General features: G+C 45.3%; 1 protein-coding gene across 1 annotated transcript in view; it reads left to right on the top strand.

Moving 5' to 3' along the window:
• The window catches only part of DRC1 (dynein regulatory complex subunit 1), an 86,356-nt gene that overhangs the window by 40,265 nt on the left and 29,870 nt on the right, over positions 1-16,221 (top strand). The window contains exons 9-13 of the mRNA XM_040348396.1: positions 4,266-4,405; positions 6,081-6,215; positions 9,582-9,820; positions 10,904-11,022; positions 13,087-13,176. Coding sequence (XP_040204330.1) covers positions 4,266-4,405; positions 6,081-6,215; positions 9,582-9,820; positions 10,904-11,022; positions 13,087-13,176 — 723 coding nt within the window. The remainder of the gene's footprint in view (positions 1-4,265; positions 4,406-6,080; positions 6,216-9,581; positions 9,821-10,903; positions 11,023-13,086; positions 13,177-16,221) is intronic.

The following is a 16,221-nucleotide window of genomic DNA, read 5'->3' as shown; positions in this document are numbered from 1 at the left end:
TAATTTTTCAAACGCCTTTTTTTTGGAAAAAAATTGTTTCATGAATTTAAAAAATAACAAAACAGTAAAGTTAGCCCAATTTTTTTGTAAAATATGAAATATGATGTTACACCGAGTAAATAGATACCTAACATGTCACGCTTTAAAATTGCGCACACTCATGGAATTGCGCCAAACTTCGGTACTTAAAAATCTCCATAGTCAACGCTTTGAAATGTTTTACAGGTTACCAGTTTAGATTTACAGAGGAGATCTAGTGCTAGAATTGTTGCTGGCACTCTAACGCACGCAGCGATACCTCACATATGTGGTTTAAACGGCGTTTACATATGCCGGCGGGACTTGTGTGTGCGTTCGCTTCTGCGCGAGAGCTACTGGGGACAGGGGCGTTAAAAAAAATATTTTTTATTTCTTTTTTTTTTTTTACATATTTATTTCTTTTTTTACACTTTTTTTTGTAATTTTTTTTTTTTTATTATCACTTTTATTCCTATTACAAGGAATGTAAACATCCCTTGTAATAGGAAATGTGTGTGACAGGTACTCTTTATGGAGAGATGCGGGGTCAATAAGACCCCACATCTCTCCTCCAGGCTGGAAAGCATGAAATCGGTGAAAAAAAAATTCACCGATCTCATGCTTGCTGTTGCTTAGCAGCCGCAATTGCGGCTTTGTTTACTTACGGGGACCCGGGCGTGACGTCATCACATCGCGCCCGGGTCCTCCGACGGTCATAGAGATGACTGGTGACCATCTGGTCACCAGTCATCTCTATGCTTCCTGCCAGCGCCGGACGATTCGTTCTCCGGGCCTCCGATGGCACGGGAGAGCCCGGAGAAGCACCGGATGGCGACGGGAGGGGGGGATGTCCCCTCCCGCCGCCTGTAAGAACGATCTAGCGGCGGAATCGCCGCTATGATCGTTCTTACGTTGTGCAGAATCGCCGGCACTAAAGAAGGATATCTGAATGATGCCTCTAGCTGCAGGCATCATTCAGATATCCACCCGCAAAGCCCAGGACGTCACATGACGTCCTCCTGGATCGAGGATGTAATGTAATAGAAAAAAAAATGCGCATGTGCAAGAAAAGAATATTCCCAGAGAGAAACGAATATTCCCGGCAACATGAAGGTTTGGTCGGCCGAATTTCGAAAATCAATGGTGGCATCATCGGATCAGAAAAAAAAAAAAACGTTCTGATTTTGAAAAGAAAATTTGTTCGAAATTCGACCGTATATGCCGCCTATATGGCCTGCTTAAGACTCTTTCACACAGGCGGACCGTTCAGGTTCCCCTGCCAGTTTTTTAGGCAGACCTGAACGGGCACTCTATGCTCCTCTGTGGAGCCACGGATGTCAGCGGTGACATGCCCGCTGACAACCGACCCACTCCGATCTGCCAAAGTGTGATGGAGGAAAACCCTATTTCCTTCCATCTGGCGGATCGTATCGGGTGACAACGGACTCTACGGTCCGTCGTCATCCGACCCCTCATAGGGGAGAGCGGCGCTCTGACAGGTCGGTCCCTACACAGTGTGCAGAGACAGACCTGTCATCTGCCGGCTCAGCGGAGATCGATGGAGCGATTCCCGTTGAGCAAAGCAGAGCCCGAAAACGCTTCGCCCCGTGTGAAAGGGCCCTAACACAGTACAAGACTCTACTACTGCTATAACATAACAATGAAAGAGAGAGGCTTAGTGGCAGTAGGTAACAAGAGTGGTTCCAGAAGAGATGCTTGACCGTAAGGTTTACAATTCATGGGACCCAGTATTCCTCCTGTAACAGCCGAATAAGTATGGCCAAAAGTTTGTGGAAACCGGAACGTCACACTTTCTGGCCAAAATATGTAGAAGCCCCTCCAAATTATTGAGGTCAGATGTTTCCAGTGAAGGGTTTTGTTAATCCTACATTATACAAAGATATTTTAGACACATGGGCACTTCCAACCTTGTGGGAACAGTTTGGGGGAAGATTATTTACTGTTTCAACATGACTGTGCCCCTGTAGACAAAGCCAGCTCTAGGAAGTCATGGTTTGATGCATTTGGTGTAGATCAAGTCAAGTGGCCTGCACAGATCTCAACCCTACTGATCACCTTTGGCATGAATTGGAATGCTGATTGTGAGCCAGGTTTTCTCAACCAAATCAGCACCAGACTATGCTAATGCTCTTTTTCCTAAATGGGCACAAATTCCCAAAGACCCACTCCAAAATCTTGTAGGAAGGCTTCTCAGAAGACTGTTATATCTATAAAGGCAGGCCAGCCCAATATTAATGCCCTTTATTTTTCGAGAGTCCAAAAAGCTCATATAGGTGTGATTGTCAGGTGAGCATGTACCCAGTGTAAACTTCCCACCCGCTGCCGTGTCCACCAATGCAGCCTGCCCATGTCCACCAATGCAGCCTGCCCATGTCCACCAAAGCATCCTCACCCCCATGTCCACCAAAGCTGCCTCACCCGTGTCCACCAAAGCAGCCTCACCCGTGTCCACCAAAGCAGCCTCACCCGTGTCCACCAAAGCAGCCTCACCCGTGTCCACCAAAGCAGCCTCACCCGTGTCCACCAAAGCAGCCTCACCCGTGTCCACCAAAGCTGCCTCACCCGTGTCCACCAAAGCAGCCTCACCCGTGTCCACCAAAGCAGCCTCACCCGTGTCCACCAAAGCAGCCTCACCCGTGTCCACCAAAGCAGCCTCACCCGTGTCCACCAAAGCAGCCTCACCCGTGTCCACCAAAGCAGCCTCACCCGTGTCCACCAATGCAGCCTCACCCGTGTCCACCAATGCAGCCTCACCCGTGTCCACCAATGCAGCCTCACCCGTGACCACCAATGCAGCCTCACCCGTGACCACCAATGCAGCCTCACCCGTGTCCACCAATGCAGCCTCATCCGTGTCCATTATGCTGCCTACCTGTGTAGATAATGCTGCTTACCTGTGTAGATAATGCAGGGGAACAGAGGAGAGGAAGAGCATTAGCCGAGGGACAGCTTTGATTTAAATCGCTGAGTGTTCCCGCTGCTCGGCGACACATACAGCCCCGCCCCTTGGCCAGGGAACTTTGATTCATGTCACTCGTCCCGGGATTGGACAGGTGATCTGTCTATAAAATTCCCAGAGACCAGAGGGCGTGGCTGTGTGTGACAGCGAGTGCGGGGAACATTTGGCTATTGCAAAGAAAACCGCTAGTGATATCCCCCGTGCTCTGAATCATACAGCTGGCTCTCTCCTCTCTCTTCCCCTCCACAAGCGCTGGGAGAAGGACTCCCATACAACCCGCCAGCTGGCAGTGCTCGCCCCCCCTCTCTCCCAGGCAACCCTTCCTCGCCAGACATCAAAATCCACTCGCAAAATGCGAGCAGGCGAGTGGATTTTTTGAGGGCTGTATATAGTACATGCTAATGTCAAAGTTCCTAAGTAAAGTATGGCCCCATTCCAATGTCAAAGTACCTGTATAAAGTGTGGTCCCATTCTATTGTCAAAGTGCCTACATAAAGCAAAATCCCACTACTGTATATACTCGAGTATGAGCCGACCCGAATATAAGCCGAGGCACCTAATTTTACCACAAAAAATGGGAAAACTTATTGACTCGAGTATAAGCCTAGGGTGTCCATCTGCATGCCTCACTTTGCCTCACTGTGCCCATGCCTCACTGTGCCCATGACTAGACTGAAGTTTAACATGGGAGTCTATAGAAGGGGTGCCCGGCTTTGAAAAATCGCTGCTGCCCAGCCGTAGGCCGTAGCTGTGAATGGGGCTACATGTGTGCCAAGTTCCGGGTCCAGGGGACCTACGACCGTCCGGTACCGGATCCCCAAAGTCACCGGAGAAATTACCATTTAACATGGAAGTCTATGGAAGGGGTGCCCAGCTTTGAAAAATCGGTGCTCCCAGGCCTTAGGTCCCCCAGACAAAAAACTTTACACACTTGTAAAGGACAAGTGGGGCTACATGTGTGCCAAGTTTGGCCAGCTGGTACGGGAGATCAGGCGCAAAAAGGTGACTCGAGTATAAGCCGAGGGGGGCATTTTCAGCACAAAAAAATGTGCTGAAAAACTCGGCCTATACTCGAGTATATATGGTATATTGTTGAAGTGCCTATAGAAAGTGTGTCCCACTTGAAAGTCTAAGTGCCTTTTATAAATTGTGCTCCCACTTTAATCTATGGGAGAGCCGTCACAGGAGCAGGAATACCAATAAATAAATTGTGGAGGTCCCACTCAGATACAATATCTAATCATTTTCCTTTCTCTGATGGGCACAGATCCTCCAGCAGCAGCTTCAACACATAAAAGCCACCTTTCAACTGAATCAAGAAAAATTGGAGTACAACTTCCAAGTGCTGAGGAAGAGGGATGAGGAGAACACCATCACTAAATCCCAGCAGAAGAGAAAGATCACAAGGTAACTTCACCAACCACCACTCTTATGGCCCGTACACACGATCCGAATATTGGACGAAAACGATCGTCCGAGGAAGAATCCTACGATTTTCGAATCGTGTGTACACTACTTTCGAGAGCCAATCACGACAGTTCATCCAATATTATTCGATCGGACAAGCACGAAAATTTTCCTCGTACGATGCCAGATCGTACGATTTTCATTTAGGCAGTACAGTTGTCGTCAGAAAATACAATACAAATACATTAAAACCCATGACATTACTTCCGATTTTTTTTTTCTGTCGTACGAGAATTTTCGTGACTTTAATAGCCTATTCAATTTCTACTTGCGACTATTAAGCGAAAAAAGTTGTACGATCCGTTGTACGATATTCGGAGCGTGTGTACGGGCCATTAGGGGAAGGGGAAAAAGGCGAATTTTAGAGCAATCCAACACATTCAAAGGAACCTCATATTAACCAGTTTGGGTCCACCCTATGGCAGTTTTACTGCTACAGGGCGGCACCTGTGTGCCGGATCATGTATATACAGTGGGTAAAATAGGTCTTAAACAAGTCACCATTTTTCTAGTTAAATATAAGGGTTGTCGGTAGCAATCCATACATATAAAAAAAAAAAAACAAATGGGTTCAGAAATTAAGTTATGACTAATAAAATGGAATGACACAGGGAAAAGTATTGAACACACCAAGAAAGGGAGCTGCAAAAAGGCACGCTAACTGAAATGTATTTAATACTTAGTACAAAATCCTTTGTTGTTAATCACAGCTTCAAGACGCCTCCTGTATGGAGAAACTAGTCGCATGCATTGCTCAGGTGTAATATTGGCTCATTCTTCCACACGGTCTTCAAATCTTGAAGGTTCTGTGGGCCTCTTCTATAAACTCTGATCTCTAGTTCTGTCCATAGATTTTCTATTGGCTTCAAGTCAGGTGATTGGCTGAGCCATTATAGCAGCTTTATTTTCTTAAAACCAATTGAGAGTTTCTTTGGCTTTGTGTTTGGAATCATTGTCTTGCTGTAGTGTCCACCCTCATTTCATCTATATCATCCTGGTAGATGGCAACAGATTTTTTTATCAAGAATGTCTTGGTTCATTTTTCCATTCATCCTTCCTTCAATGATATGAAGTTTGCCAGTACCGTATGCTGAAAAACCACACCAGGATGTTCCCACCTCCAAACTTCACTCTTGGTATCGTGTTTTTGAGATGATGTGTCATTTGACCTACAAACATGGTGTGTATTATGGCCTTGTTCTAAACAAGGCAGATCGCCGTTCTGTCAGTAGGTGAAGCAGGGACACAGATCCATGCCTTCCCCTAGCAAAAGCACCTCCTACACCGTACACAAACACAGACTAGGTACACATTTTGACAACCCTTTGATTGTCCCCAATGTCATCAGAACAGGTGTTCCTGTCACCACTGGTGACAGCTGTAAAAACTTAGACCATCTTATCTTGGTGACAATGGTTTTTGCTTTTAACCGCTTGCCTACTGGGCACTTTCACCCCCTTTTCTGCATAGGCCAATTTTCAGCTTTCAGAACTGTGAATAACAATTGCACAGTCGTGCAACACTGTACCCACATTAAAAAAAAATTCACACAAATAGAGCTTTCTTTTGGTGGTATTTAATCGCTGCTGAGTTTTTTATATTTTTTCTAACAAAGGTTGCAAGATGTTTTGAACAATCTGAGAATAAAACTTGACAAACAGATCAAGCAATACAAGGACGACAACCAGTCGCTGACTGATGACTTTAAGAGGATTGTGGAGCAATACAAGGAACTGCAGAGGAAGATAAGGTCAGTTATTTTCTATTAATTGAATGCTGGAACACTGTCCATTAAGCCAATGCTGAGAGAGAGAGGTCTTTTGGGTGAGTGTTGGGATTTCTGACAAACCCAGAGCTGGAACGAGGGGTGGGCAGGTGCCCCTCCTGCCCACCCCAGTGAAGCAAAATACATGCAGGGTGGTACACCCTTTCTACATCATGTATCAACAGTGGGGGAGGGGGCATTCTGGATCCTTGCCTTGGGCGCTGGATGAGCCTGTCCCGCTACTGGACAAACCCAATAAAGATACCAATATCACTCAGACTGACTTTTTCAGGTCACCTAAATTCTCAGCTGGATGTCTTCCATCATCACGCCCCCCAACCCCCTCATTAGGAAAACCAGCTAATGTAATTGAGCCAATGCTAGATGCCTGTTCAGTGAGTGTTTTATGCTTTAAGCCAGCCAGACAGATTGAAGTTCGTCCTATTCATCAGGACCCCGCCAATTATGGGTCGCAGTCTAGTTGTACTGAAGTCGAATCTCCCGCTGTCAGAATGCAATAGCGCAGCGGGATTACTCCATTAACTCTGCCTGTGTGTGATTTTCTTTCCTTCAGCCTTTGGTGTACAGTATATATAATGTATTACCAGTCTTTAAAGCTTTAGGATGTCTCTAACCCAGCCGGATCCATGTAGAGTGTATATGATGGCCTCGCTGCTCCACTGACCTCTATGACTTGGCTTCGGTGGGTGGGGCGAGATGCAGCAGTAGGCGTAGGAAGTGGAGCAGCATTGGCTGAGGATGTCATATACACTCTACATGGATCAGGCTGGATGAGTGGCCTCTTAATCCTTTTCTACTGGCAAGTCAGGATGTGTGAGATTTGACAACCGCACCCCTATTCCTGAGCACCAGAGGGGAAGCAATCTGCGCTCTTGCATGGAGTGTTGCTACAAGGTCTGACAGGTCACAGTGTGGCCAGTCTTAGTATATCATAGTTTTTTCTTCTTGTCTTTACTTCCATTGTCCAGAAATGTACATAACTGTAACCATGGAGAGAAAACTATCTCCATCCTTTCCACCAGGGTAGGTATAAGCCCTTCGTCTTCACCATAGCATGTGCAGAAAAACGATTGGCCTAATATAAAGTCCATATAAAGTCCATATTTCGTAAAATTCACAACTTGCTTTTGTTGAAACTTTATGGACCAAGTATTTAGGGACCCCTTGATTTTTTTTTTTCCAGTAAAGGGTACTGTTTCACTATTAATGCTACAGCATCCACAGATCTTGTAGACAATTGTGCTTTTTCGAACCTGTGGTAGTGGTTTCGGAAGGTCCTTTTCTCTTCCAGCATGACTGTGCCCCTGTACAAAGCCAGCTCCATAAAGGCATGGTTTGATGAGTTTGGTATGGAGGAGTGAGTGACCCAAGCCCTGACCTCTGCCCTTACTGAACAGTGATGAGCGTGGTGTGGAGGAACTTGACTGGTCTGCACACGGCCCTGATTTCAACCATACGGAACTCCTTTAGGGATTAGGGATTTAGAAATTCTGATTGTGCAAGGCAATTCTGCTCATCCAACATCAGCACCTGATCACACAAAGGCTTTTTTGTGCAAAAGACACAATCTTGAGGAAAGTCTTCCCAGAATAGTGAAGGGTGTTATAGCCACGAATAAGGTAAATTCTATATTAAGACCCATAGTTTTGGAATGTTGAATGAATCCAGCATGCCCATATAGATGTGTCAGCTGACGAAGAAGGACTTTTTCTTCTATTGCATAGACTCTCCTTTTTTTGAAGTTTTTTTAAAAGTAAACTTGTGATGAAAAGGAACTGTTTGTTTAAGGGAGCAGGAACCCAGAAATAATTGTAGACCTTAGCTCACTTCCCTGAAACTTTAAACCCTTATACACAGTGCATGTAGTTTTAATTACTTGAGATCGCAGCTCTATTTTATTGCCATTATACATACAAACCATAGGTGTACACAGCCTATTGCATTAGGGTGTGCACCCCAAAGCTCAAACACATATGTGTGTATGTATGTGTGTGTATATATGTATATATGTGTGTGTATGTATGTATATATATATATATATATATATATATATATATAAATACAGTATATATACAGTATATATTGTCAGTGTCCGTAGAGCAGAGATTGGTGTCAGTAGAGCACTGGACACTGTCAGTATGGCAGTGGGTGGTGCCAGTATGACGGTGGATGGTGTCAGTGGGCGGTGTCCGTTGGGCAGAGATTGGTGTCAGTAGGGCAGTGGACGATGTCAGTAGAGCAGAGATCGGTGTCAGTAGAGCAATGGACAGTGTCAGTATGGCGGTGGATGGTGTCAGTGGGCGGTGTCCGTTGGGCAGAGATTGGTGTCAGTAGGGCAGTAGACGATGTCAGTAGAGCAGAGTTTGGTGTCAGTAGGGCAGTGGACGATGGCAGTAGAAGGTGCCAGCAGGACAGTGGACGGATCCGGCAGGACAGCGGACGGTTCCGGCAGGACAGTGGACGGTTCCGGCAGGGCAGTGGACGGTTCCGGCAGGGCAGTGGACGGTTCCAGCAGGCAGTGGGTGGTGTCAGTAGGGCAGTGGATGGTGTCAGTAGGGCAGAGATTGGTGTCAGTAGGGCAGTGGATGGTGTCTAAAAAAAAAAAAACTACAATTACAGCTTTATTTTTTATTATCATTTTACAATATTTTTGGGAGGCCCCTTAAGGGGCTTTGGTGAAATATCAGGGGTCTAAACAAGGGGAATCTGCGCCACGTAGGGTAATTAGGGTGTGAGATCTTGGAAGCAGACGTTGAAATGTTAACATAAAGACATAAGACTTTCTGGAATGAGTAAATAGAGTGACAGAAGAACTTAAGTACTTACCTGGTAAAAATACTGATCCAAAATCCTGTTTGTACTGGTCACATGTATGCAAAACGTTTCAACCCTTGTGCCCCCCAGAAAACGTACCTGTCTCCTCTCACAATCCAGCACAGTCCCGGCTGCAACTCTTCTCCCCAGCCTTCCTACTCTCATAGGAGACCCTGACAGCAGCGGGAACCATCCTGCTGCCATCAGTCAAATCCGGTGAGGAGGGAGCAGGGGCATGACTTGGCTATGATGACACACGTGTGTCTATTGACACACACAGCCCAGCTTCAGAGCACGCCCGCATGGGTGCTCTTCCAGCACTTAGCTTGCTGAGGGGGCACCCAGTGGAGAAGAGGAGTAAATAGTGCTAGTGGGGGATTCCAGAAAAGGAGGTAAGAGACCACTCTGCAATACCATTGCGCAGAGGAGGTAGGTATACCCCTTTTTTAAATACTGTTACTATATCTAAGGTTATAGATAGTGGGCGGTGTACTGAACATGTAACTTTCTTGGTAGACATTTTGCCTGTGTGGATGCTAAGAAGTTCCATGACATCTGGATAATGAATGAGGAGGAGATCAAACAGCTGGTGTACCGAGCACTGGACGCCGATCGAATCATCCAAGAGCAGCAGCTTGGCCTGCCATGGATTGCTCCAGATCTTGAGTTTATGGACAATGTCGGGCCTCTGGTACCTCAACCCAAGCAGCAAAAGACTGCAACCAAGCTGGCACAGGAAGTCATGTGTGCTGCAGGTGAGAGTTGAGTCTTGTATTAGATAAACCTGACCACACTGATATTGTGGGAAACGCAAATATACATGAAGTTTTCCTGAAAGGTTAGGTTTCCCGCCCCCCCCCCCCCCCCCGTTGTGTTGAAACACACGGCTCCCAGAACACAGCGGGGACCAGTGAGAACGGCGCAGCGCATGCGCACTAGGGAACCGGGCAGTGAAGCCGCAGCGCTTCACTTCCCGATTCCCTCACCGAGGATGGCAGCGTGGGAAGCCGAGAGCCGAGCAGTAGCTCGGCTTCGGCTGCCGCCGTCGCGGGCGACCTGGACAGGTAAGTGTGCATTTTTTAAAAGTCAGCAGCTGCTGTATTTGTAGCTGCTGGCTTTTAAAAAAAAAATCCAGGTGAACCTCCGCTTTAAGCAGCGAGCCACTGACAGATGAAATGTAAACAAAACAATGCCGACAATACAAAAATGTAAAAAAATTGGCGTGGGGTCCCCCCCAATCCATACCAGGCCCTTCGGGTGGTCCGCGCCAAAATCCATACCAGATCCTTATCAGAGCATGCAGCCTGGCAGGTCAGGAGAGGGGGGGGTGATGAGTGATTTTTCATTTTTATTGTTTCACTTTAAGTGGGGTTCCTCTATGGGCAGGGGGCTTATTGGAATATGGAAGCCCCCTATGTGAATGAGTATGGGGTACATTGTACCCCTACTCATTCACCAAAAAAGTGTCAAAAATAAAGAAAAACAGTAGACGGTTTTTGACAAGTCCTTTATTAAAAAATATATCCATCGTAATCACGACACCTCCCCCACACTCCCGGACCTGTAAAAAAAAGAAAAAAGCTCTGCCCGCGACGAAGGCTAACCACCTAATGTCTACTCTGCCGGGTGACCGTTGTTAACCAGTTGTTAAGGACATGGCGGCTGGCTTCCCGGTCCGCTGCTTAACAACCAGCTAATTTTCACACAGAATTCCAATTGGTTAATCATTTTTGTGAGGGGTGTACTCTTGTGAGGCACTGTATAATACACCGATAAATGTTCCTCATTATTTCAGAGGTTTGGTTTAGGGCTAATGTCTCTTTCTTCTTTTGTGTCAGCTGCTGATGGACAGAGAGATCCGGTAAAAGCTACCGATGAGGAAAGCCCGAGTGCTGAATCTCAGCCATTCTCCCCGCGGACTGTGAAACAGATCCTGGAACTGCTGTGTGATGAATCTGTAAGGGAGTAGGGAAGGGCTATTTTAATTGCAGGTGGAGTCTTTTAGGCTTTTTCTATCTCTTAGGGACTCCAGATCTGAGGTTTCCAAGTCCTCAACCATAGTTCTTGACTGTTCTTGCCCACTTTGGACTTCTGGAGTTCACCTCCACTCAAGGGTGTTCCCACTTCTCTTCTTGCGTTCTCAATAATATAAGTAATGTTTGCAAAGTGAATTTTCTTCCTTAAAGGGGAGTTCCAGCCTTTTACTGTTTATTAAAAGTCAGCAGCTACAAAAAGTGTAGCTGCTGACTTTTAATAAACAGACATTTACCTGCTTCATGGTCTAGCGACGCGGCCGCCCGGAGCTCCTCTCCTCTCCTTTCCCCCCCTCTCCGCCGGCGCCTCCATTCATAGTGTGGGCACCCGGCCGTAGCAGCTTTCGGCTTCACGGCCGGGCACTCGCTGGACAGGAATTCTCCTGGGACCTCCCACGAGATCGCCTCAAGGGAAGGCCGCCTAAGCCAAGAGGAGGAGTCGCTTAGGCGGTCCCTGGGTGGAAGTAGGAAGTTGGACAGGAAGTCCCACTCCTACTGAAGCCCCCACTCCCCCACAAAAAAATGACATGCAAAATGTGGCATGTAAGGGGCACTATAGGGCTTTAGGGCTTTAACCACTTGCCGACAGCTCTATAGCAGATTTACTGCTACAGGGCAGCCGTTCTGTGCAGAATCACACATATATATGGATGCCTGACCACACCCGCTGATCAGTAACGAGAGAGGCTAATCAGAGCTCTGCATATGTAAACAATGCAGAGCTCCGTCCTGTCAGCAGGTTTGTGATGTTTTTTTTCCCCCCTGCAGGGAATAAAACCTAGCACATCCGTTAGTAAAAGCAGCACACAGTACACATATAAACACTGGTTAGCACACATTTAACTCTTTAATCGCCCTAGATGTTTAACATTTTCCCAGCCAGTGTCCTTTAGTTCAGTGGCAGTGCATATTTTTAGCACTGATCGCTGCATTAGAGTTCCCACAAAGTGTCAGTTAATGTCAGATTGGCTGCTGCAACGCAGTCCTGCTAAAAGTTGCTGATCACAACCATTACTAGTATAATAATTCCAGTATATATACCATGGTTTGTAGACACTATGGGCCAGATTCAGGTACATTTGCGTATCTTTGCCCGGGCGTAACGTATCCGATTTACGTTACGCCTCCGCAACTTAGACGTGTATTCTCAAAGCACTTGCTCCGTAAGTTGCGGCGGCGTAGCGTAAATTCTGCCGGCGTAAGCCCGCCTAATTCAAATTTGGATCAGGGGGGCGTGTTTTATGTAAATCTACTGTGACCCGACGTGATTGACGTTTTTCCCGAACGGCGCATGCGCCGTCTGTGGAATTTCCCAGTGTGCATTGCTCCAAAGTACGCCGCAAGGACGTCATTGGTTTCGACGTGAACGTAAATGACGTCCAGCCCCATTCACGGACGACTTACGCAAACGACGTAACTTTTTCAAATTTCGACGCGGGAACGACGGCCATACTTAACATTGTTGTGCCGCACTTATGCCACCATATAGCAGGGGCAACATTACGCCGGGAAAAGCCTAACGTAAACGGCGTAAATTTATTGTGTCGGCCGCGTGTACGTTCGGGAATTCGCGTATCTAGCTAATTTACATATTTTGACGCGTAAATCAGCTTACACGCCCCTAGCGGCCAGCGGAAAATTGCAGTTACGATCCGACGGCGTAAGAGACTTATGCCTGTCGGATCTAATGGATATCTATGCGTAACTGATTCTAAGAATCAGGCGCATAGATACGACGGCTCGGATTAGGAGTTACGACGGCGTACATGGCGCTGCGCCGTCGTAAGTCCTCTGAGAATCCGGGCCTATAACTTTTGCACAGACCATAGACCTCAAGTTTACATCATGGCAAAATTGCGCGACTTTCAAATCGCGGCAGTATGAAAGGGGCCTTAAGCTGGCGTTGAAGCTTGGTAAATTGAGCTAGTTGTTTGCCTTTGTAATTTACATCACCAATAAAATTGTTTCTGTTTTTTTGTTTTTTTTAGGGCTTTCTCATAGAGAGTAAACTGCTGCAGCTCCTGTCTCCTCTGGAGAAAGACGATCGCTCCCTTATGAAGCTGGACTCCATATTTGGGGTATGTAGAAATTCTGGAAAAGTTAATGCTTGTAATTATAACATTTCTTATAGACTTTATAAAGTTTGAACAAAAATACAAAACTCTAACTCTGGGTCAACGGCTTTGCAAAATTTATATTTAAATGTTTAGCTTAAAGCGGTATTAACACCAAAATCTAAAATGTAGTGTTTTGCAGCTTACCGTGCCTTAGATGTGGTGGCTGCATTCGTTTTCTTTTTTAGGCTTTCTTCCCTCTGGTGATCTGGCCAGTAACACACCTTCTGTATTAGAGCGCCCCCACTCTGGACGAAGGAGCACAGGGTCAACTTTGGACAGCAGCATTGTTAGTCACTTTTCCGGCCTATTGCAAAATGATGGTCGGGCGGGACATTTGTTGTTCCGGGTGGATGTCATATGATGTCCTCCAGGAAAGCGCCTCACGCAGAGTCCCTGCGGGTGCAATCTGTCCACCGATGACAAATCACTGCACCATGTGTTCGTTGTGACCAAACATGACAATTATACACAATCGATGGCTTCCTTACATGACATCCAGTGTGTGTATAATTGTATTGCTAGCTGTGATTGGCCACAGTGATCACATGGTACACAGGGCCAATCACAACCCATCTGTACGATGTGATTAGATGTGGCCAATCACAGCTAGTCACAAAAATATTCACTGAATGAATCAGTTTCATTCAGTAAAAATGGTTGCTTATACCAACGAAATTCATTGGTATAAGCAATCCTAATGTGTAAAAAAAAAACCTGATCACTTCCCCAGAGTAGTACAGTGTTATTATGGTAACACTGCATTGCTCTGGTCACAGTGTGTTGAAAAAATCGTAAAAGAAAAAATATGTAATACATTTTTTTTTTAAGAAAAAAAAATCGTTTTTTATAATTAATTTCCCCCAAAAATTACAACTTCAAAAATCTTGCTATGCCTCTTACTAAATACCCTGGACTGTCTACTTTCCAAAAAGGGGTATTTGGGGGATATTTTTACTGTCCTGCCATTTTCGGGATTGATCGATGTTCAGATATATACACCATAGTTTGTTCCTTTCCTACTAAATAATATATACTGATTTGGGTTATTTTCACCAATGAAATGTAGCAGAATTCATTTTGGCCTAAATTTATGAAGAAAGATTATTTATTTGCAAAATTGTGTAACTGAAACTAAGAAAAACCTATTTATTTTTTTCAAAATATTTGGCCTTTTTTTTTCATTTATTTAGCAAAAAAAACAAAACTGGTGATTAAATAAATACCACCAAAAAAAAGCAATTTTTGTGTGAAAAAAATGATCAAAATTTAGAGTACAGTGTTGCCTGACCGTGCAATTGTAATTCACAGTGTGACAGCACCGAAAGCTGAAATTTGGCCTGGGCAGGAAGGGGGTAAATGTTCCCTGTATTGAAGCAGTTACAGTGGTTGTAAATGCTTTACAACCACTTTTACCTACAGGTAAGCCTAGATTAAGGCTAATTGTAGGTGCTGGAAATATCTCCTAATCCTCCACGGTTTAGGAGATATTTATAAAAATGACATAGACAACGGCGCAGGCGCGCTTTAGCAACGGCGAACATGCCTTTCCTAAAGGAGGCCGTGCCGTGACTGGCAGCTCCCGTGCGCATGCGTGGGAATGACGTCATTGCGGCTCTGGCCAATCACAGCGCCGGAGCCGCGATACCGCGGTGTACGAGGACGGCTGCAGGGGCTTCGATCTGAGGTGAGTATTACATAATGAACTAGCATGCTATGCATACTAGCTCATTATGCCTTTGTCTTACAGGTGTTTTTTTTTTTTTTTTTTAAAGTGGATTTACTTCCTCTTTAATCTTTGGGGCTTTGGAGGGTGGGAGTTGAGTGTTAGATGTACTAGCTGATTTAGATACACTAATAAATTGAAACCAAACTCCAACCTTTTTCCTTTTGGGATAAAGGTTTTACATAATAACTACAAACATTTTTATAAATTACTAAAAATTCTCTAAGGCCCCTCTCACACTGGGGCAGGACGTGCGGTGGCGGTATAGCACCGCTAAAAATAGCAGCGATATACCATCTATATTGCTGTGGAAAAGGGGCCTAAGGCTGGGGTGGCGGTAAAGCGGCGCTTTACCGTCGGATTTGCAGTGCTATTCGGCTGCTAGCGGGGTGGTTTTACCCCCGCTAGCGACCGAGAAAGCGTTAAAAACCACTGCAAAGTTTATATATATATACAGTAAAACCTTGGTTTGTGAGCATAATTCATTCCAGAAACATGCTTGTAATCCAAAACACTTGTATATCAAAGCATTTTTTTTACAGGGTATAAAAGAAAAGAGAGGCACCTCTAAGGGTAGCAGCAATATGTTGCTAAATGTTTGACCTTCATTAAATGGAACCATATTGCTACACTTATACCGCGTACACACGATCGGTCAATCCGATGAGAACAGTCTAATGGACCGTTTTCATCAGACCAAACCGATCGTGTGTGGGCCCCATAGGTTATTTATCCATCGGTTAAAATATTTGAAACTTGTTTTAAAATTAACCGATGGATACCTAACCGATAGAAAAAAAAACGATCGTTTGTAGGCACGTCCATCGGTTAAAAATCCGCGCATGCTCAGAATCAAGTCGACGCATGCTTGGAAGCATTGAACTTCATTTTTTTCAGCACGTCGTTGTGTTTTACGTCACTGCGTTCTGACATAATCGTTTTTTTAACTGATGGTCATCAGACCATCAGTCAGCTTCATCAGATAACTGATGGGAAAATCCATCAGACCGTTAGAGTCTCCTCTATTCTTTTTTTTATACTCAGTTGTGACATGACGCTACTCTTATATCAAGACATCACTTATATCAAGGCAAAATTTATTAAAACACTTTGCTTGTCTTGCAAAACGCTCTCAAACCAAGTTACTCTCAAACCAAGGTTTTACTGTATTCATAACTTCCATTTAAGCTGTGTATAACACACTCACCCGTGACATCTAGTGGTAGAAATGAAAAATGACATATAGGTCTGTCCCGGGCACATTCATTCTAGGACAATACAGT

The sequence above is a fragment of the Rana temporaria genome, chromosome 4 (genome assembly GCF_905171775.1).
Source record: "Rana temporaria chromosome 4, aRanTem1.1, whole genome shotgun sequence".
Lineage (NCBI taxonomy): Eukaryota > Metazoa > Chordata > Amphibia > Anura > Ranidae > Rana > Rana temporaria.
This window is presented reverse-complemented; position numbering and strand designations above follow the sequence as displayed.